This window comes from Struthio camelus, chromosome 3 (genome assembly GCF_040807025.1).
Source record: "Struthio camelus isolate bStrCam1 chromosome 3, bStrCam1.hap1, whole genome shotgun sequence".
Taxonomy (NCBI): domain Eukaryota; kingdom Metazoa; phylum Chordata; class Aves; order Struthioniformes; family Struthionidae; genus Struthio; species Struthio camelus.
Window position 1 is genome coordinate 31,346,265 of NC_090944.1, and position 27,136 is coordinate 31,373,400.

Consider the following 27,136-nt stretch of genomic DNA (forward strand, 5'->3'; position numbering starts at 1 on the left):
TCACAACTATGCTAAAGACACGTTGTAGTGACCAATTACTTTAAGACTCTCTGCAGCACTGTACTATTATTACCTACTTATCTTGCGGCACCGAAAAGCATGCTGGCTTCTCTCCGTAGGGATGAGCCGTGACCTCAGCCTGAAAACTAACGTTCCAGTTCAGTGTTGTAGTTCAGTAGGTACATAACAAGCGTGGCGACAATGATTTCGAGTGTTTACAGTGATCCAGCACTGTACGCAAGCACTTTACTTAGGAGAGTAACGTTGAACGCATAATGTGCTAAGAGTCTCAGCAAAAGAGAGGACAAGAAGTAGGAGCAATGGCACAAAACGAACAAGAAGACACCCAGCCACGCTAATCATCACCAGCATGAAACTGGAAGAACACATAGCTACGGTGGCTACACGACGTGCACCAAAGGGATGAATCTTCAGGGTAATTTTAAGAGAGGACTAGGGAGCAGCTTTGCAAGTCTGCTCAAGAGTGTCTCCGAGAGCCAGAAGCCACTGGCTAGGCTGCAGCAGAAGAACCAGCCTGACAGGACGCTGGTGGCAGTGGAAAGAGCTACAGGAGAACAGTGCTTTAAGGAAGCAGTATCATAGGAAATAATATATCAAAACGGCACTACGAAATATGCAGGCACCATTAACGGATTAAAAAGGCTTGGAAAATGAGGTATGTGCTCCTGAGGCACTGTGTGTTGTCTTGGTAGAGGTCTGATTAAAGCTTGCAGTAGGATATGAGCTATGTAAGTGCCACTGATTTCCTCGGAGTTTAAGTACTCTGAGTTTTTTTCAAGCAACTGGGAAAAGAGTCTAGCTCTGGGAATATTCATTAGAGCCTCGGCTTCGACGAGCTGGATGAAACTGCACCCAGAACCAAATTACAGTCAGATGAAAACCACCTGGCCTTTGTCCAGTTGTTTCTCAGTTGACAGGAATCTGGATAACCCAGAGGATCTGGCTGGAAAACTCGTCTGTGTTCATTTTCCATAGGAAAGCAAGGAAGGCGCCGGGCAGGGAGCCTGGCGCGGGGGCACGCACACACCTGGGGGTGCGGGCGAGGGGCCCGGGGCGGCCCGGGCCCAGGGGCAGCCCCGCCACGGACCAGCCCCCCGCGGCGGCCGTTTCCAGGCCCGCGGCCTCGGTGAGGGGCCTCCTCCTCCTCCGCCCGGGCAGGTAGGGGCGTCGCTGCGGCCGACCCGACCCGGTGGAGGGGCGGGAATGGAGGGGGGGGGGGGAGGAGGCGCCGGCCCCGGAGCGCGGTCCGCGGCGCTGAGGGGCGGTGTCGCCCGGTTCCCGCCTTGGCAGCGCGCCCGCGCCGGGAGCCGCCGCTCCGCGCTGCCCGCAACAGGTCTGTGCGCCACAGTCGGCGGAGGGGGGCGGGGGGGGGCGCCGTTTCCTCCCGCCCCGGCCGCGCGCGTGTCGCTGTGTGCGCGCGCGTGGGGCGAACAAAGGGGCTGCGCAGCGCGGCGCGGCCCCTCCGCCCGCCCGGCCCCCGCGCGCAGCCCGCTCCCGCCGCCCGTCTGGCGGCCGCGCAGCCGTTGGCGCAGCCGTTGGCGCCGGCGCAGGCTGTGGCCGCGGCGGCGGCGGCGGGGCGGGCGCGCAGCGGGTAGTAGCCGCCGCCCGCGGAGGTGGGGGCGGACGGGCGGGCGGCGCCTGCTGGCCGAGGGGCGGCGGGGCTGGCGCTGAGGCGGCGGCGGAGCGGCCCCCTGCCGCGGCGTGCGGGCAACGAGCCGTGCCGAGCCGAGGGGGCTGCGGCGTCGCCCGCCGCTCTGCGCGCTGCTGCGAGGTAAGTGCGCGGCGGGCGGCGCCGCCGGCGCCCTGCGGGGAGCGGAGCGGGGAGGGGAGGGGGCCAGGCGCGGCGGCCGTGCTGGGCCGGGGGGGCCGGGGGGCGCGGCGCAGCGGTGCCTTAGGAGACGACGTTGCTCTGGGCCGCAGCGAAGGGAAGAGCCCCCAGCGCGGCACCACGGTGACGGTGTTGATTAGCGGGGATTTGGCACTCCGTCGGATGTAATCGTGCTCTTTCTCTTCCCTCCGTCCCCATTAATCCACTTGACCGCCTGCCCCGTGTGGCAGGGCGGCCGCGGTACTGAGCATGCTCCCGCCCGGCCCGGCCCGGCCCGGCCCGCTTGTCCCTCCTGCCGCCGCGGAAAAGCCCAGCTCCGGCCCGCGTTTCTTCTCTCTGAGCTCCCGCTGACCTCCTGCAAGTCTGAATGACTCAACCTCGTTGCACTGATGTTTAAGGACTGCGGTTTCTTCCCGCTGCAAAATTTCTATGCCGTCCCTCCCCAACTTGCGGGAAGCGCATGGATGGTATACAAGCCTTGGGTGTATGCGTGCACATGATTTTGCCACCTAGCAGGTGGCAATGCCTGCAGAGAAGTCCTAAAAAGCTTACGGTTGGCTGAAGTAAACAGGCTTTTAGGTCTGGTCTTTCCAAGGCAACAACAAAAAACCAACCCCAAACGTAACACATAGTGCTGAAAATTCTGTAGCCACCTTTTTTTGCCTGTCAAGGAGGAAGAAAAAAAAAAAAAAACTCATAGACATTTTATTCAGTAAAGCTTTTCCACAGCAGTTAAACTGAATAATAGAAAACTAGAACAAAAAGCTAGAAAAAAGTAGGTCAATAAAAAATAGAAAAGTAATGAAATAGAACAATCGTTTTATATGATCGGAGGAGCTCAAGAGCTCCTCCATTTCTCACAGATGTAACCATCTATCTCCCAAAAAGGTATTAAGTGGAATGCTCGCCGAAAATGATAACTAAATTGCCGCTAGTATTGACAAAGCAACGTTTGTTCCCTGGTTTAACTCTCTGGCCCATCACCTCTCCTGCCAGTTCTGCATTCTCCCCTTCCCAAGGCCCATCACACACCATTTATTCACTCTTTAATTAGGACATCTAGAGCACGTCAGTGGGGCCCTCCACTCATCCAGTGCTAATGGCATTGTCTGATGAGAACCAGTGGCTGTGCCAAGGGCTGATCCCCTGCCTGCCCCGGTCCTGCCTGACTCTGGTGGCACTGGAGTCAGTGATGGCACCCTTATGAGTTGGAGTTTGCAGGAGTTTGCCTGACAGTGCAAAAAGAGCGAAATAGTTAACAGTCTCTGTTCCTCTGATTTGTTTACATCACTTTCCTCTGTAAAGAAAAATCAAAATAGTAGCCAAAGCTTTTTCTACAACCAAATGTTTTAAGCCTGTAATATAAGTAGACTTGAAACTTCAGTAAGTATTAGATCACCATTATTTGTCAAGCACATTCAGTGAAAGCCATTAACTATCCTGTAGTAAAGCATGTTTGTAGTATTTAGAGCTGGCCTAAGTTACCTTAGAGACAGGGATGTGGTTAGACGACTGGATCCAGAGCCTACTTACTGGAGTATTCAGCATCCTAAAGTGCTCTGTTGCAAGAGGATATTAGGGGCAGCTGGCTGCTAAAGATGAACGTAATAAAATACGAAAGGAAATGGTGCAGTTTCTTCACAACAGTTAAACTCTTTTTTTTTTTTTTTTGTTGGTCTTACGAAAACCTGTATGGATTTTGCAGGGATTTTGCTATTTCTACCATCTGAGATTCTGCAGCATTGCAGTTAGGAGGCTGTTTCTTTCCCATGAACAGAAGCCGAGAAGTCATTTTCTACTGCTGATATATTTAGACACATGGAAATACTCATTAAAAAAATCAGCTCATTTTCCCTGTGTTTAGTCTTATTAGCCTTATTGGGACATGACAGTTCTTATATCTGCTGTTTTACTCGTTAATGGAATTGTCATCATCTGTTCTTTCTGCTTCATTTTTAGTGTCAGTATTTATCAGAGAACAGGCATGGTTAGTTCCCTTTATTGGAAAATAATTACTCTACAGGAGTGCAGGATTTGACAGCTAGTTTAACCTGATCTATGACTGAGCTGTCATTGAAAGGGGAAGGGACCCTCCTCCATCCCTAGCCTGGGCCATACATTCCTGCCCTCTTTCTTGTGCCAGCACTAGCAACCACGTGACCATACAGTGAATGGATAGAGAGTTTGCCCTCCTTCTGCAGTGGCTTCAGCAAACACTCAAGTTTATGCGTATGCACGGTTCGGCATTAGTGCAAGGAATGGGGCTCCTCCTGTGCTCAAAGCTATGTGTGCATTTAAATCCTTGCGGGATTGGGACTGGAGTGAAGTTTTTATTGGACAGTGGTGACAATTCTGTAGCCTTTTCTCTGTCGCTGTCTTAAAATGCTGATTGGATGCTAAGTGGCAGTCTTGGCTTTGAAAGAATTACAGGATTGGGTCAGTATTGCATAATAATATGAGCAATTGACTACTAATACAAAAAAGCGTTGGCTAAATCCTTTGTCCTGCACTGCATGTTTGATATTTTCCAATTTCTTGTATCTCATCAGTGAGGATGGCAGGAATTCATGATCAGTTAATTCTATTTATTTAATAGAAAACAAACTGAAAAAAACCCAGTAGTTGAACAGATTTTGCACTATGCATCAGAGAGAGAAGAAAGATGTGTCACATATATGCTTTTCAGGTGCAGGGTTTCACGAGCTGCCACTGCCATGCCTCTGGCTAAAACAGGCTGGTTGACAGCCTTTTTTATTTCACGTGGAAATATGCCAGAAACCGCAACCTTTCCATACAAATCTATGTTAGTTGGACAAGCAGCTGCCATGCTGTTATGTTGTCTGTCACAACAGGATTTGCGCTGATTAGTAGTATGGAAATTATTTTAAACATACGCATTCACAGGTTAGCAAAAGCTGTTTGTCTTTTTTCTGGACACTGATTGCAGCAGGAGTATCTAAGGAGCAGAGTGCTAAGCTTTGCCTAACTACTGAAACGCTCCTGGACTTTTGAACGACTTCAGAATATCAACCTGTCAGAGCTCTGCAGTCATTTTTTTTTTTTTTTTAACTTAAAAGCAGTTTTACTTTCCTCTCTCTCTTCCTTGCAAGTATATTGAGCAGGCTCTAAGTGCTGGAGATAAACTCTTATTTCTGCGATGTATTTTAAAGACTTAGATGGAAAGAACTGAAAGCCAACCCTTTGCTGTGGGAATGGTATGCTAACAATAAATGTTCTGATTCAGTCAATCAAAGAAAAATCTTCTTCTTGGGAAAGCTTTCCTCTTATCCTGTAATTTTCCTTCATCTCTTCTTTGCAGCAAATCCCTGAATTGCCTCAATTTAAAAGAAACTATCATACACATTTCTATGTACAGTGTAGGAAATCTTGTTGCTAGAGAAGTTAATGGAAAACTTCCCTTGACTACAACAGGGATGGGATTTATAGTGATGTGAGACTCTGACCCTATCAAAAAGCTATGTGAAATTTAGATAAAATGGGCAGTAAAAGTACAGTATACTTCTCGTTTAATAACAACTTGATAACAGAGTCCTGAAGGAGTTTGTTTTTCACAGCAAGTGCAGAAGCAGTAAAGTGGATGTCATTTGCTTGTGAACTTGGAAGGTGATCAGTAGTCTTTGTCCCAAGAGGTTTTACACTGTGGTATAGGAAGAGGAAAGCAAAGAACATTCATATATGTTCAAACAATAATATCCACTGATGCTCCTTCCGACTGGTCAATGGGTGGCACAGGCCTCATCTTCTCTGATCTTCTACTTCTGTGACAGAAGGCCAGAACACCTTTATGTTGGACAGCAGAGTTGCAAGGACCTATTACATTGCTCATACCTTAGCCCACTGCCTGGACTGTATCCCTGCCAGGATATGCAGCCTTATGGGGACATAAGTCATTTTATTGCACCCATAGAATCAGACAACTTTTCAGAGTTTTCAGAAAGCCTTAATATATGCTCTGAGGAGGAATGTCAGAAAAGAGAGAAAAAAATCTCTTCCTAGTTAAAGGCAGCCAAACTTCTTGACCTGTGAACAAAATATGAAAATCTTGAAATGGTCAAGAGCCACAAACCAAGACCTTCAAACCTGTGCTTCTTCTCACACCTCCCAAATCATAACCACAAAACCAAACCCCTTTCCTGCCCCAGATCCTGCTTTGAAAGTCCTGGTTCTTACTCCAGATCCCCAGGTCCTGCCTCAGTTCAGCTCTGCCCAGGGTGCTACCTAGCAAGTGCAAAGCAAACAGCATCACTACCTCACATGATGCAAATTTAATTGCAGGCATTAACAAGTTTGTGTCCTGTAGCACTTGAGAAAGAACCTTGTAGTTTAGCCAACCTTACTATAGCCTTTACTCCTCTGTGTAAGGAAGTCAAAAGGCAGGTGGGACAATCCTAAGATAGCTGCGATCAACATCATCCTTCACGATTATGCTCTCAGTCTGTACGTCTATTCAAAAGATCGTTTTGGGAAAACAGAATGCTGCCAGGTCAGCAGATCTAAAAGGGTAGAATAAGAACAAGTGAAGTGCAAAGTGAAGAGTACCCTGTATATTTCTTCAGTGTGTCCAAGATGATCCATTTGACACCTGATTTTTCCAGTGAGGTCATTACCCGAAACAGAGAAACCATATAGCTTCGAGACAGATGATTAGAACAGAAGAACACTTTGACCTAATTTAACCAGAGGTTATTGGCTTGATGCAGGAGTGAAATTCTTTGGCCTGTTCTTGCAGGAAGAAGATTAGATAACCAGACAGTCCTTTCTGTCCTTTAATCCAGGAATCTTAAGTGTTACCAAACTGCCCTATTAAATGAGAAGAATATATATATCATGGAAAATATTGAATCACTTGCGCTAAATTATAAATGTTAAAAATGAGTATAGTCAAAGACAGAAGAATCAGTAAAGCCAGAAGGCTTCTTCCAGAATACCCAGGCTCAGCATATGAAATTCGCATTACAGTAAAAAAGTATGTTGCACATCAAATGCATAAAGTGTCAAGCCATGGATATAATAGTGTTTTAATAGGACCCTATTGTCTTTCTATCTCAGATTAGTCAGCAACTGTTCCCTTCTGGTCTGTGGTTAACTTTTGTTGTAATGTAAACAGCATGCATTTCACTCAAATTTCTCTTTTCCCTCTGTTCAGTTCTGCTGGCTGCATAGAGTAGCCTTATATTTTGATAAACCCTCAACCTGCTGCTTTTCGTGACAGCAGAGTTCTGCCACCAAAGTGCCTAAACTCTGGCACGTGTTTCTGCCATGAAATCAGCAAAAGTGTTTTTTAACCTTAGCACAAGCCATGATGGATCGCATTCCCAGCTAGTATAACTGAGCCCTGCCCCACAGAAGGCAATGGAACAGGGCCAGTATGTAGCAGCTGAGGAGCTAGTTTGGTGTCTCCAGATGTTCTCTACAGCTGGAGGTGCAGTGGACAAAAACAGTCACCTGACAAACTGCTCTTACGTTTGTTTTGCTTAGAACATACACAGTGTATTCCCTTGCATGTTTTTGTTTTTACCACTTGTATAGGCCAGGAAAAGTAAAAATGTATGTTATTTTAGACGGCAAAATACTGCAAAGTCAGCAGATTTGAAAGTGAAAAGGAGACGCGGGACTAAACGGTAACATAGCTATGAAAGAGTTATAGTCAGAGACTCATCCTTCCTAAGTATGTATATATTAGAAGCACCTGATTAGTTTGTACATTAAGGAGTTAATTATTTTTCCATTTAACATACACTTATCTTTTAAAAATCAATAATTTTGTTACCTAATGAAAACACAATTTAAAATATACACAAGAAAATACTGACTGTGGGTAGATTTTACCATTAATGCCAGCAAATTATTCTGTGATTTAGCATTGCTGCATATTCCTAGTATTACGGTTCCCCCAATAAATCAGGAATGTTACGGTAGGTCCAAATAACCTATCATTTCATGTGTATTTTGCTTGCATACAGAATTCAAGATTGATTAGAAGACAAGGAGAGAGAGATCATCCCTGATCCTTGCCTGGGCAGCAGACCAGCCAGTTGGATGATGGGGAGTGCTGGCTTCCAAGTCCTACTCCAAGAATCATTTCCGCTTTTACTTTGTCTTTTAATTTGAAGAGTCAGAAATACTGAAGCTTCCCTTTTATCAGGGATCCCAGGATTCTTCTTTGTCTCCCTCAGTAACATTTTACTTGTTGATATACAAAATAATATAGCTTTAGTCTGAGGGAGAGTTACCAGCCTTCTGTCATAGTCCAGGGCTTGACGGTTAGGGCATTTGGTTGGCAATTGAGAGTTTCAAGCCTGTCAGACAGAGGAAGGAACATCAGCAACTTTCCTGTAGGCTTGGTCAATGCTCTAATCATTGCAGTAAAAAGGGAAGTAGCAGCAGCAGCAGTCAGTATTGCCATCTTTTAAAATAATTTAGGTTTCTTTTGGAGAGGATTCTGGTCTAAAGCATCCAAAGCAAGAATTACTACCTCCTGATTACATGAGTTGAGCGCTCTGTCCTCACAGTCTTCAGTATTTCTCTATTGACTAGCCCTTGGTAGGTCTCATATGCTAGCTTTTGAGGATCCCAATCAATTGGCATCTAACTGTACCCACAGACTGCAGGTGAGCTTGTCTGTATGTTCCAGATTGCAGTACAGGAACTGGTGACAGATAGATCGACAGTACAGTGCCGTACTGTTCAGACACATAAAATCCGTTTGTCTGTGCCTGTCCAGGAGAACTGGGATGTGCCTCCCACCCACAGATCAATTCTGTGTAGGGATGTGGTCCTAGACCTGCAACCTGCCTTGGCCTGGTTTCCATGAAATAGTAATAATAAAAAATCAAACTCCTGTGAGTCACCTAGTAGTTCACAGTTAAAGGCCCAACATAGCATATTCTACCAGCAGCACTCTTGCCATGGCAGCCAGAAGTCTGTGCAAGCTTTTACTCCCTGGCAATTTAGGGAGTATGGGTTCTGTGCCGTCATGCCACACTGTTCCTGCTATCTAAGCTGGTGTCTTATCTATAGCTCTATTGCATTGCCATCTGCCTTATAAACTGCCTGCAACATTGGCCTTTGCCACATTTAGAATTGTGGCACCTCTGTTGCCCGTACACCTCTCTGAATCAGTTCAAAGTCTATATAGAGATAATGTCTACAGAAATCTGGAACTATTTTGTAAACCTGACTAGAAGTACTCTACTTCTGAGCTAGAGCGACTGAAAACATCATAGTGGAAAAAGTATCTGGGTAAAAATAGCAAAGAAACAACACATGATCTCCAGAAGTGAGAAGAATACCATTCACTGTGTCTCTGAGAGACCGCTACCTCTCTGAGCATCACTTACTTAATTTGTCCAGAAATCACTGAGTCAGTTCAGTCTCTCTAAAAGTTTTTTCCCCTCTAAGGGCTAGATTTAGAGTTTTTCTGGAAAAAAAAAAAAGTGATTTCATTATTCTTTTCTCTATAAGCTTTCCTTAAGGAAAAGGAATGCGTCTCCTAGGCGTAAGTATCAGAAGAATGGGATTTTGTTAGCTTTACTTTAAAGTATATTGTTACTTGTCAAATTCTTTCTTTCTCAAGCACGATGGTGGCATACTTTGATAGCTCTCCCGTGCTTTCAGCTCTTTAATCTGTATGTCCTTTCCACAATGATATTAAAAGCAAAATCTAGTTTTATCTTAAGGAGGGAATTATTCCCCAAACATATTTGCCCATCTTAAGTAAGGAATTATTCCTCCAAATATATTGACTTATCTTCTCTACTGAAGTGCAATACATAGTGGGTGTGTTCCAGAAATGCAGCAAATTCATTGGGAGCAAATGGTCCCCTGCTATTCTGGAAACTACAACCAAACTTGACTGTTCTTTGACTTCCCCATTAAATAGATTAATCTATTTAATGAAATCTACTGATTTGCTTGATTTGGCTTTTACAGACTTAAGTGGATATTCTCCTCCTCCTTTATTAGTATCAACATTACTATAAGTGTTCTCAGAGACTTTGAACATGTTTGCAATTATTTGTTCACAACACTGCTTGATGCTGAAAAGCATTTGTGTGGTGAACATCATGACGGTTCACCGCACTTAACACCAAAACTAGGCTTTTAGTCGTACAAGCTGATGTCTTGCTCAACCTGAATAGTTCCGGTATATGGCAATTTCCAAAATTTAAGGTCAGAAAGGATCACTAGATCAACTAATTTGATCCTGTTAAATTTCATTCCTCCAGACTGAGACCAGCTGTGTGTGTTTGGGCAAGTGCCTCCCAGCAAGGCATTCTCTCCTGATTTGAGAACATCTAGAGACAAATAATCTAGCACTTTCCTTGATCATTTGTTTCAGATTCCTCAGATGAGAGTAACGGTCTTCCTAAATCAGGTCCACCTAGCCTAGTATCCTATCTCCCACAGTAACCATAGTCTGGCATCCAGAGAAGCATAAAAAAGCAAGGTAAAAAAGTGCATTTGTTCCTATGGGATACTGATTTATGATTTCTGTGAATATTAATTTTCTCTGACGATTTTATAGTTCAGGGTCCTGTGCTGGATGTAGTTTTAGTGTTTCGTATGTATTTGGTAACCTTCAGTGGGTTTCTCTTCCATGAGCTGGTCTTTCAGTCTCCCCATGAATTCATGTAAGCTTTCAGTATCCACGATGTGCTGTGGTAATCCTTTTTTACCTCAGTGGTATAAATACTTTGCTTTGCTCAAGCTTCTACTCGCTGGCTTGCTTAGGCCTTTCTCCGCTAGCCTAAGGCGGCCATCAGTATGCAGCATTTTCATGTGTCTACACTTGTGCACAGTAACGAAGTCTCAAAATAAACACGCTAAGCCCTTAAGAAATGCCCACACTGTATTTCTCGGCAGACGGAGGCTTGTTCTACCTGTTCGCCAAGCTATTAGCGCAAGCCAGCGCCTCTCCAAAGCCATGAAAGTGTGGTTGTGGGGTGGTACCCAAGCTAGGTATCACCTTTTTGCTTAGAAGTTGTGTCTGCTGTCTGGCAGACACAGTGCAGTCAGAGTAATCTTGTCTGTTCTGAGTCTCTCACTGAAGTGTTTCTCTCTAGCTCTTAAATAATTCAATACTTTTTTCTATCTGCTCTGATTTTTCATTAGCACTTCCAGAATGTAGACCCTGGAACATATGTACGTGCATATATGCAATACATAATGCTCTATTGTCAGCCTACTAATGCCACAGATGAAAAAGTAACCTTTTCCTTACTGTTACTCATGATTGCCCAGTTTACACATTCAAGAACTGCATTCACCCTTTTGGGTGTAGCATTATGCTGGTATGTTGCATGTAGCTTTTTGTGTAATGTGGTATTAGCTGCAACCAGATATGATGAAAGTAACCAAACTTCAGTTTATCACAGACTTGCCCACATGCTCTCACCATGTACCTGAAACTAATTGCAGGGCAGTTTCTAGAACTAGCAGCAGTTCTCCTTAAAAAACTTTAATACGTTCAATATGGTATTTTCATGCCGTTATCTCCTGCTCTGTAACGCATTAGTGACAAAGACACTGGCCCTGGAGTTTTTCCCAAAGGTACTGTAATCATTAAAAAACTTGTTTCTGACTGGGTTTTTTTTTGTGTTGGACTTTCTTTCTTCTAAGTGATACTAGAGAGGACTTGCAGTTAACCTTTGCTAACTTTTGCTTTTGTGGGAGTGTTATTTCCTTTCTGGTGTGAGAACTCCTGAGAGACACTCATCCTGCCTAAGTATTTTTGAAAAGTCTAAACTGCAAGGAACTCAAAAAAACACTTTACTTTTTAGAGAATGTTCATCCCTACACTTACTACTGTTAGGAAAAGTTCTCTCTGGTTATGATGACTGTTTAAAACTTATATATTTTTAATTTTCATTTGCTAGCTATAATAGCTATTTCATCGAGATTTTGATATTTCTATCATGACTGACTTCCTTCCTGTGAAACATGTACCCTTTTCTTCCTCTGAGTTCCTGATGAAGAACTGCTACCCATGTTTCATGTGTGGTCTGTAATCAGAGACTGCATTTCTTAAGTGTTTATTTTTCATTATGGTTGTATGGAAATTTTGTAGTTATGAGATGAAAGAATTCATACCTCCGTTAAATGTTCTCAGAAAATCATAGCACTGTGAGAGGTCACAAGAAAGCTGCATAGGCAGCTTGATTCTGGATGCAGTGCTTCAAAAGACATACATAAAGTAGTCAGGGTAAAACAGCAGGATTGTATTGTAGTCCCAGTTTTGACCATTCATAATTTTAAAAAAAGAAAAGAAAAAAACTTAATTCTTCCTGAAATTTTTCTAGGGGTGGGTCCTTGAAAGATCATTCTCTTTCCCTGAAAGTAGGAAGTTAATCAGACAATTAAGATGTGGAGTTTAAAACTGTAATAGGATGCAAGACTTAAGTGCTACAAGGCCTGTCAGAGAAGTGGCATCTCAATTTATGTTCTAAATGTTTTCCCCAGGTAGGAAAAGACTGTTTTTTTCAGATTTCACAGATCTGCTCAATAAGCAGAAGGCTATCAGATCATTTTTATAAATATGCAAACCTCCTTACACTTGCTTCTGCCCTCCAAATTTTCTCTTCTAGATTGGAGCTGGGTGTCTTCACTCTCTGATTGTACTCGCCAATTCTACTTTCAACAGTCTTCTTTTAGTTTTCTTAAATAGATACAAGAGATGTTCTCTCCCTTCTGATCCTGCTTTGTCGGACTCCTTAGTAGTCTCAACAATCAGATGACTCTCATATACTGAGGGAATTCTCCACTGGGGTAAAATTTAGCAGAACAAGTTTTTATAAAAGCATCTCCTGGACTAAGGTGGAGCAGAATTGCATTCTGTCAGTTCTAAACTAGTGTGTGGTCCCTTGGGGAGGTTAGCCTGTTTATGTAAATTAGCATTTCTTATATTAGGGGAAGCGCAGCTCTAATTTACCCTGGAGTTGAGTCAGAGCAGTTTCCATTTGCGAACTGGAAAGCAGAAACCTAATTCCTCCCACTTGCACGTACTCCCCAGAGAAAGTGGGTCTTGCCTAGAGAACAGTGTTTTGGTCAGAGATTGTTGGCACTGCACCCCAAAAAAAAAACCCCAAAACAAGGATTTAATTAGATTTTATCAGAAGAACTGCTAACTGAATGCAATGCCAGGAAACTTTATCTGCAGCTCTTTACTATAGTTCCTCTCTCAGAAAAAGCTACCTCGTGTTATCTGTTCTGTTACTGCAGCGATGTCTCACAGCCTCTGAGACTGGGGGCACACATCCAGGATACTGTAAATGTGTCATTGCCAAGTCTGTAAATATAGTTCATGTTTGTTGGCTGTTCCTCTGTCCATTAACATTATGTCATCCCTGGACCAAACCCGTAGTAATGAAAACAGTTTCAGTCCATGTAATCCAGCTTTTGTCTTAAGAGTCCCCAGTATAAAAGGTGAAATCAGCCCACACATGGCATGTACTCTAAACAGCTTGCTTCCTTTTCCAGTACCTATCTTGTTTGCAAGTTTTGACTAAAGTGCTAAAACCAAGGTTTTTTTTTCAAGACAAGCTAGATCAGTATGAGTTTAGATCTTTTTGAATCGGCAAAGTTATGAATTCAACTTTCTTCTTCAGTTCCATAATTCTAGAGTGTTCTGTGGCAGTGCAACAGTTTCATCAATGTAGATTCCAAAACAAAACAAAACAAAACAAAACAAAACAGCTGTTTGATCCTAAATGCTAACAGAGGAAGAAGGAGTTCAGTATTATATTTCCATCAGCCCATTTCAGCTTCTTCCTGTTTTATAGTAAATTCATGACCTTTTAACTGGGAATCAGTCATGTTGCTCAGTAATGAAAAGGTTCCGTAGCTTCTCTGAGTTGTTTTTCAATTTTATCTTTGTGCAATTCCTATATGTTGCTTTTAGTTAGGCAAAAAGTGCTGAGATTGCTACGGGAGTCACTGGTCTGTAATTTACAAAGTCCTCCAAACCCGCTTTTAGCTTTTTTTAAGCCTTCAGCTTCCCTGTAGCATTGTTGCCTAAATTGCATGTGATATTTTGATTCAAATCTTCCTCATACTCAGCATGAATTTCAACGTATTCATGGTAGTTAGCTATAAATACACCAGAAGAGATCATTTTCTTTAGAATTCTTCTGCTTGCTACTACCAAGTCGTACCATCAGTCCTTCCTCATTTTGATTGCTCGAGGATGGTAACACAGATGTTTGTTAGGACGATGGTGGGTGGTAGCTTCTTTCTCAACTACATTTCAGTGCCAAGTTGAACTTCTAGGCTAAGCAGATATCTGAACGTACGAAAAGGTATGATTACAGTGCTTGAGGAAGATCCTGCCCTTTCTATATTCATTACTTGAGAAAGTTGCAGCGACCACTTTTTCTGGATGGCATTTTTAATGACTTCGGGTGTTAACAATTATGATTTCCCTTTTAGACATGATACAGGAAACACATTTCAACATACATAGATATTATTGGTATTACAGTTATAGTGCAGCTACTGTTTGACTTTCCACGTTTAGTCAGTCACACTTGATTTTCGGTAGCGCTTCCTTTCATTTTTTCTTTATTATTTCACTTGCAAAACCAAGTGAAAAAGCTACTCTAAAGCTGCTCATTCCCTCTTGTAGAGAGGGATGTAAGCCATGAAAAGAAGTTTAGGACAAGTGGTCACAGAATTGAGGTGCCTGGATCCTGGAAGGATCGTAATGTTGACAGCAACGGTGGAAAGCGTATTAGCGCTTTAGTGTTAGTTATGGAGGAGGTCAAGCTATGCAGAATTGCAGCAAGATAAGGGTTGAGCATCACAGCACTCAGAGATCTCATAAAAGAGCAGAGCAGACAAAATGTGTCAATTATTTACTTATGTTACAAATGATATTGTATTGGTAGCATTTTCTTAATGTACGAGTACATTTCTTTCTTAATGTAAGAGTACATTAGAACTTTCTTAGTAGGTTCAAGACCTGGTATTCTAGATATTTTTCTTACTATCTCCATTTGCTCTTTGTCCTTTTGGAAGTACCAGTAACAGAGACGGCTTTTGAACAAAACTCATCGTCGGTACTCTCTGGAAGGCCTGGAACAGAAAGTAGATTAATCTTAGTGTCTGCAATATAATAAATTAAATTAAATAAAGATGATTACATAGTGCATTCAGTATTGTGAAGCCTCACTGAAAAATAATATCATGTTAACGAGGATGCTACCCAGTTTAAGCTACTAATGATTCAATGTATCTTACACATATGCACCAACTGTACACTGAGACAAGCGCAGTTCTCTTCTAGATAAAGCTGCAGAAAAGAGATGGGTTTCAGAAGACGATAAAGCCTAATCTGCCGAGTCTGGGTGTGGACCTCAAGAAATTTGCCATTAAGGCTACCTGAAGTTCATAAAACTTAATAAAAAGTTTGTAATCGCCAAATTTTAAAATATGCAGATGATAAACACCATGTTTTTGAAAAGAACTCCTTTTGGGAAGGAATACAATGCTAGATCTGCTTTCAAATTCATAACCTTGTTACCATCTCAGAGGCTCAAATATCCAGAAATCAAACCTCAGTACTGATTTCTTATCTAACTGAATGGACCCAGATGTAATACAAAGCCCTTTGTAGGGCAAGTGTACAAAATAGAAATCCCTAATCCTTGACTCTGCCATGTAGTGAAGTTTGTTTGTGCAAGCATGGGCTTGTAGGGTTCCTCTCCCTGTCTGGAGTTTCCAGGCAAAGTCATCTACCAATTATGTTTTCAAGAAAGAAACCATGAAAGATTTAGATTTTTCTAATATAAAGGTAATAGGCAAAACAAATAGTCTCTCCTGAAAGGAAATCACAAAGTGTATTTTACATAGAAGTGACTTTTTTTGAAGATTGTGAAAAATATGCCCACTAGAATTTTAATAGAATTTGCTAGCATCCTTAATAACAGAATCGGAAACACAGATCCATGTTGTAATAAATTAAGTACATTTGGACAAATTTTATATCAAAACTCATCAAAACTTAAACCAAACCTGGGAAATTCCTAAACAAACATGAGGCAAACAAACAGCACTTTTATATATTCTAAAAACTACATTTGTGAAATGAAGATTAAACTCAGCAGTGACTATAATGTGTAACAAAGACAAACCTTCTTTCAACCATGCCGTACGGCCTGCTGTTTTCCCAGGGGAAAAAAAAATCATGTTCTAATTATCTATTGTGATTTTTACCCACTTCTGCTTTTTACCGGCACAAGTCCTAAATCTTTCAGACAGGAACTGGTCCCTATAAAGTTTATTTCACGACTCTAATGCAGTACAGCTGCCTACTGTAAACGTACGTGCCAGATTACTTTTGTCACAACAAAAAAATCCTCTAATATGTTTTGTAAACAGAATCTTATTAGCATAATTTTGATCACTTTAGGATATTATAAAAATAGTGTGAAACTTCTGAGTGAACTGCAGTTAACAGGCTGCGAGTAGACGTATTTTAACACTTTTTACACTTTCTTTCAAACAGGGGGACTGCCTATCAGTGATATGAAGAAACCTTCATGGTCACACAAAGGACACCTTGGCTGAGGGGAAATCTTCATCCCAAATATATTATGCCCGTCGTCTTCCACTGAAATCGTTGCAAAAAGGTGAATAAGTCGCGACAGTACTCCTAAGTAGCTGATTGTAAGGGACGCTTCGTCCTGAGCGTAGCGAGCAGCTGCCATGAAGGATGCCGCGCACGCAAACGGCTTCAAGTTTTGAAGCGAGGTTTTGTGGCGGTTCTGCGGTCAGAAGGGGGTTCAGGTTTTCGCGGGCAGCCTGCGCCGGGGCTGCGGCTCTGGGGGGCTGTGGGGCTGGGCTGGGCCAGGCTGGGGGGCAGCAGGAAGCTCCGCTCCACTCTGCTTTGTTCAGCTCAGCGCTGCTGTGTGCTCCCCGCAGGTGATGGGCGTTTCCACCAGGCCGGGAGCCACCCGGGAGGGCGCCAAGGTGCCACGGAGCAGCTAGCGCCGCCGGCGCGGCCGAGGCGCCATGGAGGGCAACGGCGCGGCGGAGGACGAGGAGAGCGGGGCCGAGCGCGGCGCCCCGCCGCCACCCCTCGCCGCCCCCTGCGGCTTCAGCTCCTCGCTGTGCTTCAGCGGCACCGAGCGGGCCGCGCAGCAGCAGCGTGGCAGGGCTGGGGCCGATGCCGGGGCGGATGGCGACGCCGATGCCGGGCGCGTGGTGGAGAGCCAGTGGGAGATCAACAGCGCCGCCGCGGAGGAGGAGGCCGCAGTGGGCGGCGAGGGCGGCGGCGCGCTGCCCGGCCCGCAGTGCCCGCCGGCCGAGGAGCCCGACCTGGTGATCGAGGTGTCGGGGCGGCGCATCCGGGCGCACAAGGCAGTGCTGGCGGCCAAGAGCGACTACTTCCGCGCCCGCGCCTCGCGAGACATCCTGCGGGTGAAGGGCGTGAGCTACGGGGCACTGCGCCTCCTCATCGACTACGTGTACACGGCGCGCATGGGCGAGGTGCGCCACGACAACCTGGCCGAGGTGGTGAGCGGCGCCCGCGTGCTCCAGATGCCCTGCGCCCTGCACTGCGCCGCCGAGGCCATGCGCTCCCAGCTACGCCTCGACAACTGCTACCAGCTGCTCTGCCTGGCCAAGAAGCAGCGGCTGGCGGAGCTGCGCGAGGCCGCCTACCGCTTCATGAGCGACCGCTACCTGGAGGTGCTGCGCGAGCCCGGCGTCTACGGCCGCCTCAGCGGCGCCGAGCGCGACCTCATCCTGCAGCGGCGCCTGGAGTCCGGGCGGCGCTGCCTGCTCGTGGCCGAGGTGAGCGATGCCTTCGAGCGGCCGGGCGGTGGCAGCCGGCCGCAGAGCCGCGAGAGCAGCCGCCCGCAGAGCCCCTCCTCCGTGGTGTCGCTGGAGGACGGCGGTGCCCTTGTCCACTGCTACCAGGAGGCCAGCCGCGAGTGGAGGGTGCTGACGCGCCTGCCTGAGGAGGCCAACGCCAAGGGCTGTGCCATGTGCGTCCTCCACAACTACCTCTTCCTGGCCGGGGGCATTGCGGCGGGGCCGGCAGGCGGCGAGTCCCGTGCCCGCCTCTCTGACAAGGTCTTCTGCTACAACCCTCTCACTGACACCTGGAGCCAGGTGCGCCCGTTGGCCCAGCCCCGCTCGCAGCTGAAGCTCCTGGCCCTGGATGGCTACCTGTACGCCGTGGGCGGTGAGTGCCTCTTCACCGTGGAGAGGTATGACCCACGGGCCGACCGCTGGAGCCCTGTGGCACCCCTGCCCAAGGGCGCCTTTGCTGTGGCCCACGAGGCCACCACCTGCAACGGGGAGATCTACGTGTCGGGGGGGTCCCTCTTCTACCGCCTGCTCAAGTACGACCCCAAGCGTGACGAGTGGCAGGAGTGCCCTTACAACAGCAGCCGCCGCCGCTCCGCTGACATGGTGGCCTTCAAGAACTTCATCTACCGCTTCGATGTGAACAGCAGCCGTGGGGGCGAGCAAGGCCCAGGCGGCGGGACTGGCGGGGGCGTTGAGGTCTTCCGCTACAACACAGTGGCCAAGCGCTGGAGCCAGTGTGCCAGCCTGCGGCCCAGCAGCTGCCCCATCCAGCCCTTCCGCTGTGCCGCCTTGGGCAACACCATCTACTGCGTCAACCGGACCGGCACCCTCCGCTTCAGCCTGGCCCAGGACGGCGAGGTGGAAGTGGATGGCGGGCTCAAGGGCACCTTTGACGGGGAGCTTCTCAAAGCTCCCTTAGATGCCAAGGGTGTCCTCCTCCCCTTTGTGCTCACCCTGCCCGAGAAGCCAGACAAAGTGGGGGACCCGGAGGACCCCCTCCCTATGTGAGGTGGCCAGCCTGGCTTGTGCCTCCCAAGCAGGGAGCTGGATTGTATCTCTGAGGGACCCACAGACTCCGTACCGCAGAGGGGACCCTCTCTGGGATGTCAACAGAGAAAAGGGTCTCCCCCTTGGCTCCTCTCCCCTCCCAAGATGTTGGTCTGGAGCCACTTGGTGGTTGTAACTCTTTGCTCATTTGCTGTGCTATGTGTGAAAAGCCAAGCAAATGAAAGGAAAAGCTGCTATAAAGGGTCATCTCTGGATTATGTTTGTGCCAATTCCCAACCTTGGAGAACTTTTTTACACATGGATTTCTAAAAATTCCTGACCACAGTGTCGTAACAGGACATTACTGATAGTGTTGGTTGTGTGTATGCGCATAGTTGCAATGTAGGCAGGAGCCTTTTCTGCCACTTGTTTTCTCTGCTGGATAATACTGAGTGATAAGCACTGCTGGCAATGTAGCTTAACTGAAGTTGTTTTTATGTTAAGCCAATTGTTTCCTATGTTAGAAAAGTATAGAAAGATCATCTGAATCCCAGCCTTTCATTTTTGGTGCAATAGATTCTTTAAGGAAGACATGACACTGTGTGGTACCAGGAATTTCAACCGCAATGAATGATTTAACAGATACCAGACTTAAAAGTTTTAGGCAACACAAATGTGTGCCACATGTTGATATTTGGAATTTAAAAAAAAAAGGGCAAGTTACCTTTCTAAAATGTGGCAAGTTATAGCAGATATGAAATGTTCATATGTTCTTTATCTGAAAAAGGCAATGATTTCTGTATGAAAAGACAATGCTTTATTATTTTTTTTATCAGAGGTTTTAAATTATGACAAAAATGAACTGAAGCTGTTCAGACTGTAACAGATTTACATGACACCATGTATGCCACTAGAGTTGGGGGAAAAATTTTGTAGTTCAACTGCTCTTTAATTAACTGCAGGTGAACGAAATTAACGTAAACCAAATGTAAATTTTGTGAAATTGACTGCAGACAGCGTAAATGTTTCACTGTGTGTTCAGTATCCTGTGGCAAGAGACTTTTCCAACTTAGTGCAAGACCGTCAAAGGAGGACATGGAAAACAGGAATGTGCTATACATGTTGATTGATATTCTACTCTAGCATGATGTTGTTTCCCTATCTTTTGATTGAGAGATTGCTTTATTTATTTCGATCTAATGATTGCTGTAATTAATAAGTACTCAGCAATTACAGTACTACATGCTGATGACATATGCTCTCATTTGGATTTTGAAACTTTAGAGAATATTGTTTATGGAGCAGCGTCCTGACAAGATGAAATGATACAAAGGTTCTGCCTGCCTGTGGAAAGTTGGAGCATACTTTTTGTCAAGTTACTCAGAACTGGAAAAGTAAACTGTCCACACAGACATACAATATTAAAAAGGGCACTTGCATTTATTTCACATGTTTTATATATATAAAAAAAAAAGACAAGGCAAATGTTTTAGCTTTACAGTAAATCACTGAGAAACTTTTTCTTAAAACAGAATCAGTGTTTTTACTATTGGTTATTCAGCCTGGAATTGGCACAAACTATGGAAGGGAATTGTTTATACTCAAAATTCTAGTATAGATTCATAGTCTGGAAAGACATAGGGTTCTTACATCAAAGAACAGCGGTTCTTTTTATGTTTTGTTAAGATATTTCAGTTAAAGAGAATATTAACGTTCTTATATCCTATTGCTAGTTCCAAAAGAAGGCAGCAGGCTCTGTCCTCAGGGACAGCATCTTCACAGAAAGAATAGTTAAGTTCATAAATATTTCTTTACTTCCCTTTTGTTCTTTGTTTTTTTTTCCCCCCCTCTCTCCCTTCTACCTTGTGCAGTGCTTTAAAACAGTTGGTCTGATTAGCCATGCTCTAGAATACAGTGGTCCAGTCCTAAAAGTTCTTAGCCAAGTAAGCCTACTCCCTAGTGAGCTAATTGAAAGCGTCACCCAGATAGGAGCTCTAGGACTGCAGAGTGTGACGTTTATCTTAGCCTGAGTACAGAGTTGTGCAGGAGTATTTAGTTCCACAGATGGCATATTTGTTGAGGATACACAAAGAAATTAATTTTTTATTTTCTGAATGATAAACTTAATTCTCAGATAGGAATCCTTGGACTTGTTGACTGTTAATTAAGTTACAATGTTGTAGCTTGAGCAGGAAAGAAAAATGATGCATTTGCTTTCAGCGTCATTTTTCATGAAACTGTAGAAAGTTCTGTAGTAAAACACTTAGGTGCATACTTAAACTCAAGGCATAAGTACTAAACCGAATTTTGATTTAGTAGAGACACAAGAGGTACACAGTGAAATGTCTGTCTGATCTTACAGTACAATTTCTTATTTCAAAATATTTTGTGGTATATTTTTTTGTACTACAGTATAATGAGGAGTCAAGCCAGTTTTGCATTTTCATTCCTACTAATGCATGAAAATGCTGCCAGATGAGTTTTGGGAAGTTGCTGTGATTTAAGCTGCGAAAATATGCCACAGACTTTCAGGAAAGAATGAAATCTTTCCTTGCTTCCAATATTTGTTGCTGTTTATCGTGAGGAAATATATTTGGAAATAATCTTTACAACAATAAACTTCTGCAAACCTGCGATGGTATTTTTGTTAGCTTATATCATTAGGAAAGGCTGTATCAAGTGCTTACCTACTTTCATTGTTTACACAGTCTAAGTGAGAGCAGAATCTGGTCTTCATTAGTAGCTGTCAATCAAACCTATTTCCTTTATATGCTCTTTGCATAATCACAGCTTGACAACTGACAACAGAAGTGCATTTCTAGCTGGATTTCCTGTTCTATGGCCTTTGTTGCCTCCCTCCTAAGCCTGAGGCAGGTTTGCTGTGGATTGTCCTCCCTCTCTCTTCCCCCCCCCCCAGTTTACTGTTCCAAGTAAAGCGCAGGTCCAAAAAAGTAATTAGGTGCTAAAAACAGGATTAAGTAGATTTTAGGCATTGAGGACCAAAACAGTCACCCCAGAACTCTCCAGTTTAAGTTAAACTGAGTAAGTACCATCCCTTTGACCTGCAGAGGTGCTAGGTAGTTCCTCTCCACACATTCAGACCTGCTCCAGTCTGAGCAGTTACGCACCTACCAGGCTCTTGCCTAAACTTCTTTGAAGTTTACATGATGTGATGCCCCAAGCCGCTGGTTCAGTATGTTATCTGACATAAACTAAAGTGCCCGCTCATCCTTAAAAGGTATTTGCATATGTTTTGCTTTTGCTTTTATGTAATAGACCGAAGGCTAGAGTATTTGCATGGGAAGAGGGAGATGCATGCTTGCTTTCTCAGCCTGCAAGGATTCAATCCACATCCCCCACCATCTGATTGGTAATGGACTGGAGGATTTTTGGATGCTAATCCCCGATCTCTGAAATGTGTATGCATTTTGTATTATACAATCATTAGCTAAAAAATCTCAGCAATGATCCAGGTAGCAGAATACAAGTCCTCATCTTCACTGAGTGATCTGAGGCTAGTTGGAGAGACATACTCCTTGCTGTCTTTCTTCTCCATTAGTCTTGCAGTTCCCTTCTCTTATTTTTAACAGGAAATGAAAGAGCCTAATTTGTTTTTCTTCTTCCTCCCTAGAATACTCCTGTTAAGGTCATCTGCTAAGGGACATAGGTTTGAATTTCCTTGAGCTGCGTAGGGACTGAACTCGGGCCTCCCACTTCATGTGTATGTATTCTTAACTCTAGATGACTTTGGAAGAAGAGCAAAGGAACCACCCCCTATAGCCCATTTTTAAGGAAAAAGCTCATGCAAATCTTTCAAAAACACACATAGGCTCCTGCAATCTCAGTTCCAGGTAAATTCCAGGCTCTAGCTCCTGCATGTGTAAAGGTGCGTTTGCATCAGATGTCAGTGCAGTTGTGCAAGTTTCCTTCTTTAGAGAGCTTTCCAGACTCTATTTTTTGCTGTGCCTGTCTGAGGTGACTGACTGCATGTATTGTGCTGGGCGGCTAAGCATGAAGTTTGGGTTCTTCTCAGGGGCGTGAACCTTGGTAAAGAGGCACTGCAGTGCCTAACATGGAAATGCCTAAAGCTATCACTGCATCTAAACTGCATCAAGTCCCTGCTTGAACAGAAAAAACAGGCCCTCTTAGCAAATGCTAATAGCAGAGAGAAATTTACTATTTCCATCTGTTAACTGGTTCAATGAAAAGAATATCTATTGCAGCAAAGGCATTTGTACGAATTCTCTTTGCACCTGGAAATCAAATCAAAGGAATAATTGGCTAAAGAATAACCCTATTTGATCAAAATGGGCACTGTTAAGCAAACATGGGAAGGATGCTAATCATACCCTATTAATGAATAAAATGGTGCAGTAGCTGATGTAAATTTTGTCCACACACGCAAAAGGAAAAAAAAAAATCCTTGTAAATAAGTACTTGGTAGAATTTCAGAGGATAAAAGAATAAACTATTCACATGAAAGCTGAGGCTCTCCTGTGCTGTTTGATTGGCTCTCAGTGTCATATCCTGCTTATGCGTTGCTCATGAACAGGCTATTGCTTTTCTGCTTTGTAGTAGCCATTCCACTGACTGCTTCATAGGTGTGTTACCCTTTATTATCGTGGAGCGTAACATTGGTACTGGGGTGATTTGCTTTGTATCTGGGCTGACACTGAATGCTTTCTACTTGAAAGAACCAAGAGGATCTAGACAGAATTATCTTTCTTTCTTTGGGCTTTTTTCAATGATGTTACTCTTGGGACACTTAAGAAAGCACGGGAAAGGGAAATGGTAGTACTGTTGAGTAGTTATAGTAACAGACATTTAATGAATTCTTTTTTGTCTGCCGTTATTCTGTGCACCAGACTCGAATTGAACAGAAAGTCTCTACATAGCTGTTACCGGTATGATGCCAGGTAATATTGTAGCAACATGTTTTTGTTTGTTTGTTTGTTTAATAATGTAATGTGTGTTTATAATAGTTCCACAAATTTGCTAGATGACTGGAACTATTCTGAATCTACATTACTGCTACTAAAAGTAGAGATAGACACACAAGCTCTGGGAGTAAAATTCTGCATTCAAAATACATAGTCACAGAAATTTCATTGCGTTTGAATGCTATGTTAACAGTTGCTGGAATGAACCCACCAGTGTTAGGAACCAGTGTTATATTTCAGGGGCTCTTTGAGTTTCATAAACTACTCAGTGGGCAGAAACGGGAGTGAGGGACAAGAGAGGAGGGAAGATGAAACTTGGGAGACAGAATACCTACTCAGCTGAAACAAACAAGAGAGGGGAAGGGAAGCCAAAGTTAATGCTTGAGACAGTGATGAATACATGATCAGTCTTTTTCTAGTGTTTCTTAAACAGTCCCAGCTTTTAAAAAATATTTCATTAGTTTTACCACTTTGCACCTGGAACACATCTCAGACAACTACAGCGTTTAATAAGCTACTTTTTGCAACAGTCTTCTGCTTTGCTTTTAAGTCTTAATGTTAGTGGATAGACCTTGGACAAATTTGTGAAATGATGAAGTAACAATGTTGATGCTGCCACTTACCACAGATTAACTAATACCAATGCTTCAGACACTGTGCACAATTCAGGTGAACTACATGTATAACTGATGTATTAACAGTTCATTTTAAAAGTATATAGAGGTAAGGTCACTGTAAAACTTTTTATGTACCCCAACTTATTCTGTAATGAAATAAATACATACAAAAAGCATATGCTCCCCCATAGGGATTTCTGGGTAATTGGTGTTGTTTGTCATTCCATCCAAACAGTAAGCAATATTGTATTTGTTCTTATTATAACACAAGGACAAAATCATATGGATTATCACAGAAGTAGAATGTTTAGGAAATGTTTCTGAGGCTAAGCAGAAGGGAGTATTTTCTTTCATACCTTTTTGCACTACTGGGTTGAAATCCGTTTCACCGTACCCTGGATATTGTGAAATATTCTGCACTGAAAGCAATCCCTGAAGTACAAACTAGTAGAAGCTCTAGTTCAGTTAATTTTTGCTTCCTGCTTTTTCTGCCAATAAGTTAAAATACTTTATTTACTTATAAAGGTCATATGTAAGTTTTCCCAGTATACTTTCCTGCATTATGTCACAAATGTCAGATTTTTGCCTGGAGTAGATTCACATTAGTGTAAGTAAAAGAATCAGCCACAGTTTGAATTTAGTACTTTATTTCCTACTCCTGTTTCCCCTCATCAGATAGTTTGCTTGAAATGAAGCTATATAACCATTTTGAAAGCTCCAAGATTCGTAGGCAGACTAGGTGGAGTCTGACTTGGTGTCACTTTCATTATTTGCTTAGCCACCCTAACACGCAAGCTGTACTCATTTCAGTTTTCTTAAGTTTTCTTTGTAACAGCCCAGTTCTGCTGCCAGTTAAACCAGGATAAATCTGGTATAATTCTACCAAATCTCTTAGGTTGCCAGAACATTTGGCCCATTCAGCCCTAGAGTTTTCAGTCCATTATATTTAACTGAGGGCCTGTACAGGAATGGAGAGAGAAAGGCAGCGAATGGAGAGGATTCGGTAGGCAGTCCCCGATTTAAGCATACATTTTTTAAACTTTCCTAAATGTGAATTCCTTACCTCTCTGTCATTTTTTGCTGAGCTGTAAATTAGGCATCAGGAAGCATACTGCAAATGAAATTATGTTTCAAGTGAGATAAGTGTATATTCTTCTTTAGTTCAGTGAAACTGTTACACCCACGTCTCTCAGGAGGCTTAGGCCACCGGCACTAGCTTTGTTTGTATCCAGAATCTGGTAAATGATATGGCTGGTGCCAATAGCTTGTGCCCGGCCACGTGGAACTGGCAGTTTCCAGTTATGAAACACCAAAGCCGTCAGCTGTAGCAGAAATGGATTTGGGTTTCAAAGTCATCTTAATTTGGGTGCAGAGGATCCCCTGATAACATCTGTTTCCAAGTACAATGCACATTTTTATCATGGTTTACGTCCAGGTATTGCACTTCAAAGGTCCCAAAGCATTGCTTATGAAAACATCTGGAGGTATATGGTGTTGACTTACTTGTAGCCACTTGAAGGGCGAGAAATCTTCCTGGAAAGAAATCAAAGAGGTAGCCTGCCTGTTCCTAGACTGTGCAAGCAGTAAACACACAGATCTGGGAACTCCCATGATTTACTAAGTAATTATTAAGCACACAAAACAGCAGTGCCATCAAGCACAAGTTTACAGCTTATGGACAGAGATACATACCCTGGGTGGGGAAAAAGGCAACTCAAATTAGTAATTATCAATATAGAAATCATGCCTAGAAGCAAACCTTGTCCTGGTTCAGGCTTGCATTATCTAGGCACCTACACACAAAAGAGGAAGAATTATCAGTCTAAATAAAACTGTGTGACTAAAATTAGGTCATGGAAGCAATAACCATTTGTTACTCAGTTATGACAATAACCTGCAGGTTATTTCTTCTTTTCAAAAGAAGAGCAAAAAGTTTCTGCTTTGTATAAATGCCATCAGGAGCAGCTGCTGGTGAGCAGCCTCAGCTGCTGAAGGGTGAGAACAAGGTGTGACACAACAGTGACACCTGCTTGACAATTTGCTCCAGCACTAAGGAATGACAGAGAGGAGCTGAACGAGTTTTCTCTGAATGATAGCGATGGTGACAAGAAGTCCTTGGAAAGGAGAGAGGAAACCGTATTTGTCTGGTAGTTTAACTGCTGTTCCTTTCCTTTGCATTGCTGTGCTCTCTTAGTGTGCTGACAGCATCAGTTCTCAATGAATTCCCCAGTGAGCAGCTTACACAAGGGGAAATGTAAAGGTAATGTCTCTGTGTCTTTGTCTTTGATTTTTTTTTCTCCTTTTTGTTTTTCCTTTTCCTTTTTTTTTTTTTTTCCTTTTTCCCCTTTCTCTTTTTCCCTCTTTTGCTAGGGGTTCATTGTACTTCTGTCCTTGAAGGATTGTTCCAATAAGCCATGAAGGGGGACTGTGAATTTGGAAAAACTCCTTTTCCTTTTGTCAAGAGAAGGACTTTCCTTCCCCAGACTATGGCCTGCTAATTTTCTTTCCCTCCCTAGAAAGAAAAGAAACTGCAACAATCTTATTAAAACCTTAACTTTCTAGAAGAGGCGGGGAAGACTTAATCCATCTGCTTCTTGGCAAAATGGTATAATAAATTATTAGCTGTTTCCTTTCTAAGGAAAAGAATAAAGTTGCAAGCGATTAAATTAATCATACTGCAGACTTAAAGCAGTTGCAAGAGTTCTGTTCATTTCATTGAGTCTACCCAGCTTTTAGTCACTGCAAACAGTGACAGTGAGCTCAGCAGAGATAAAGTAGCTGCAGGATAAAAGTATTGAGCAGCTATGAGGTCTCTGAAGAAGGATGCAAGAGCACAAACTGTTGCAGAATTAGGGTAATTCCTACATCACTTAGAAATCTGTATCTCAGCGGTCAGTGCCTAATTTATT

General features: G+C 43.7%; 1 protein-coding gene across 3 annotated transcripts; it reads left to right on the top strand.

The window, feature by feature from the left end:
- The first annotated feature begins 1,245 nt into the window (after window positions 1-1,245).
- Window positions 1,246-24,403, top strand: KBTBD11 (kelch repeat and BTB domain containing 11). Of its 3 annotated transcripts, XM_068937329.1 has the most exons (5): window positions 1,678-1,792; window positions 7,834-9,368; window positions 10,212-10,319; window positions 16,374-16,497; window positions 16,790-24,403. In XM_068937329.1, exon 5 carries the CDS (start codon window positions 16,880-16,882, stop codon window positions 18,689-18,691), a length of 1,812 nt encoding a protein of 603 aa, XP_068793430.1. In that variant the 5' UTR covers window positions 1,678-1,792; window positions 7,834-9,368; window positions 10,212-10,319; window positions 16,374-16,497; window positions 16,790-16,879; the 3' UTR covers window positions 18,692-24,403. The 3 variants fall into 3 exon arrangements, with proteins under 3 accessions (XP_068793431.1, XP_068793429.1, XP_068793430.1); XM_068937330.1 differs by lacking the exons at window positions 1,678-1,792; window positions 7,834-9,368; window positions 10,212-10,319 and adding an exon at window positions 1,246-1,354; XM_068937328.1 differs by lacking the exons at window positions 7,834-9,368; window positions 10,212-10,319 and having other exon boundaries at window positions 1,659-1,792.
- The last annotated feature ends 2,733 nt before the right edge of the window (window positions 24,404-27,136 follow it).

Bases quoted from the DNA above. Each gene is read 5' to 3' on its own strand.
- KBTBD11 (XM_068937330.1), top strand. From the start codon at position 16,880: ATGGAGGGCAACGGCGCGGCGGAGGACGAGGAGAGCGGGGCCGAGCGC.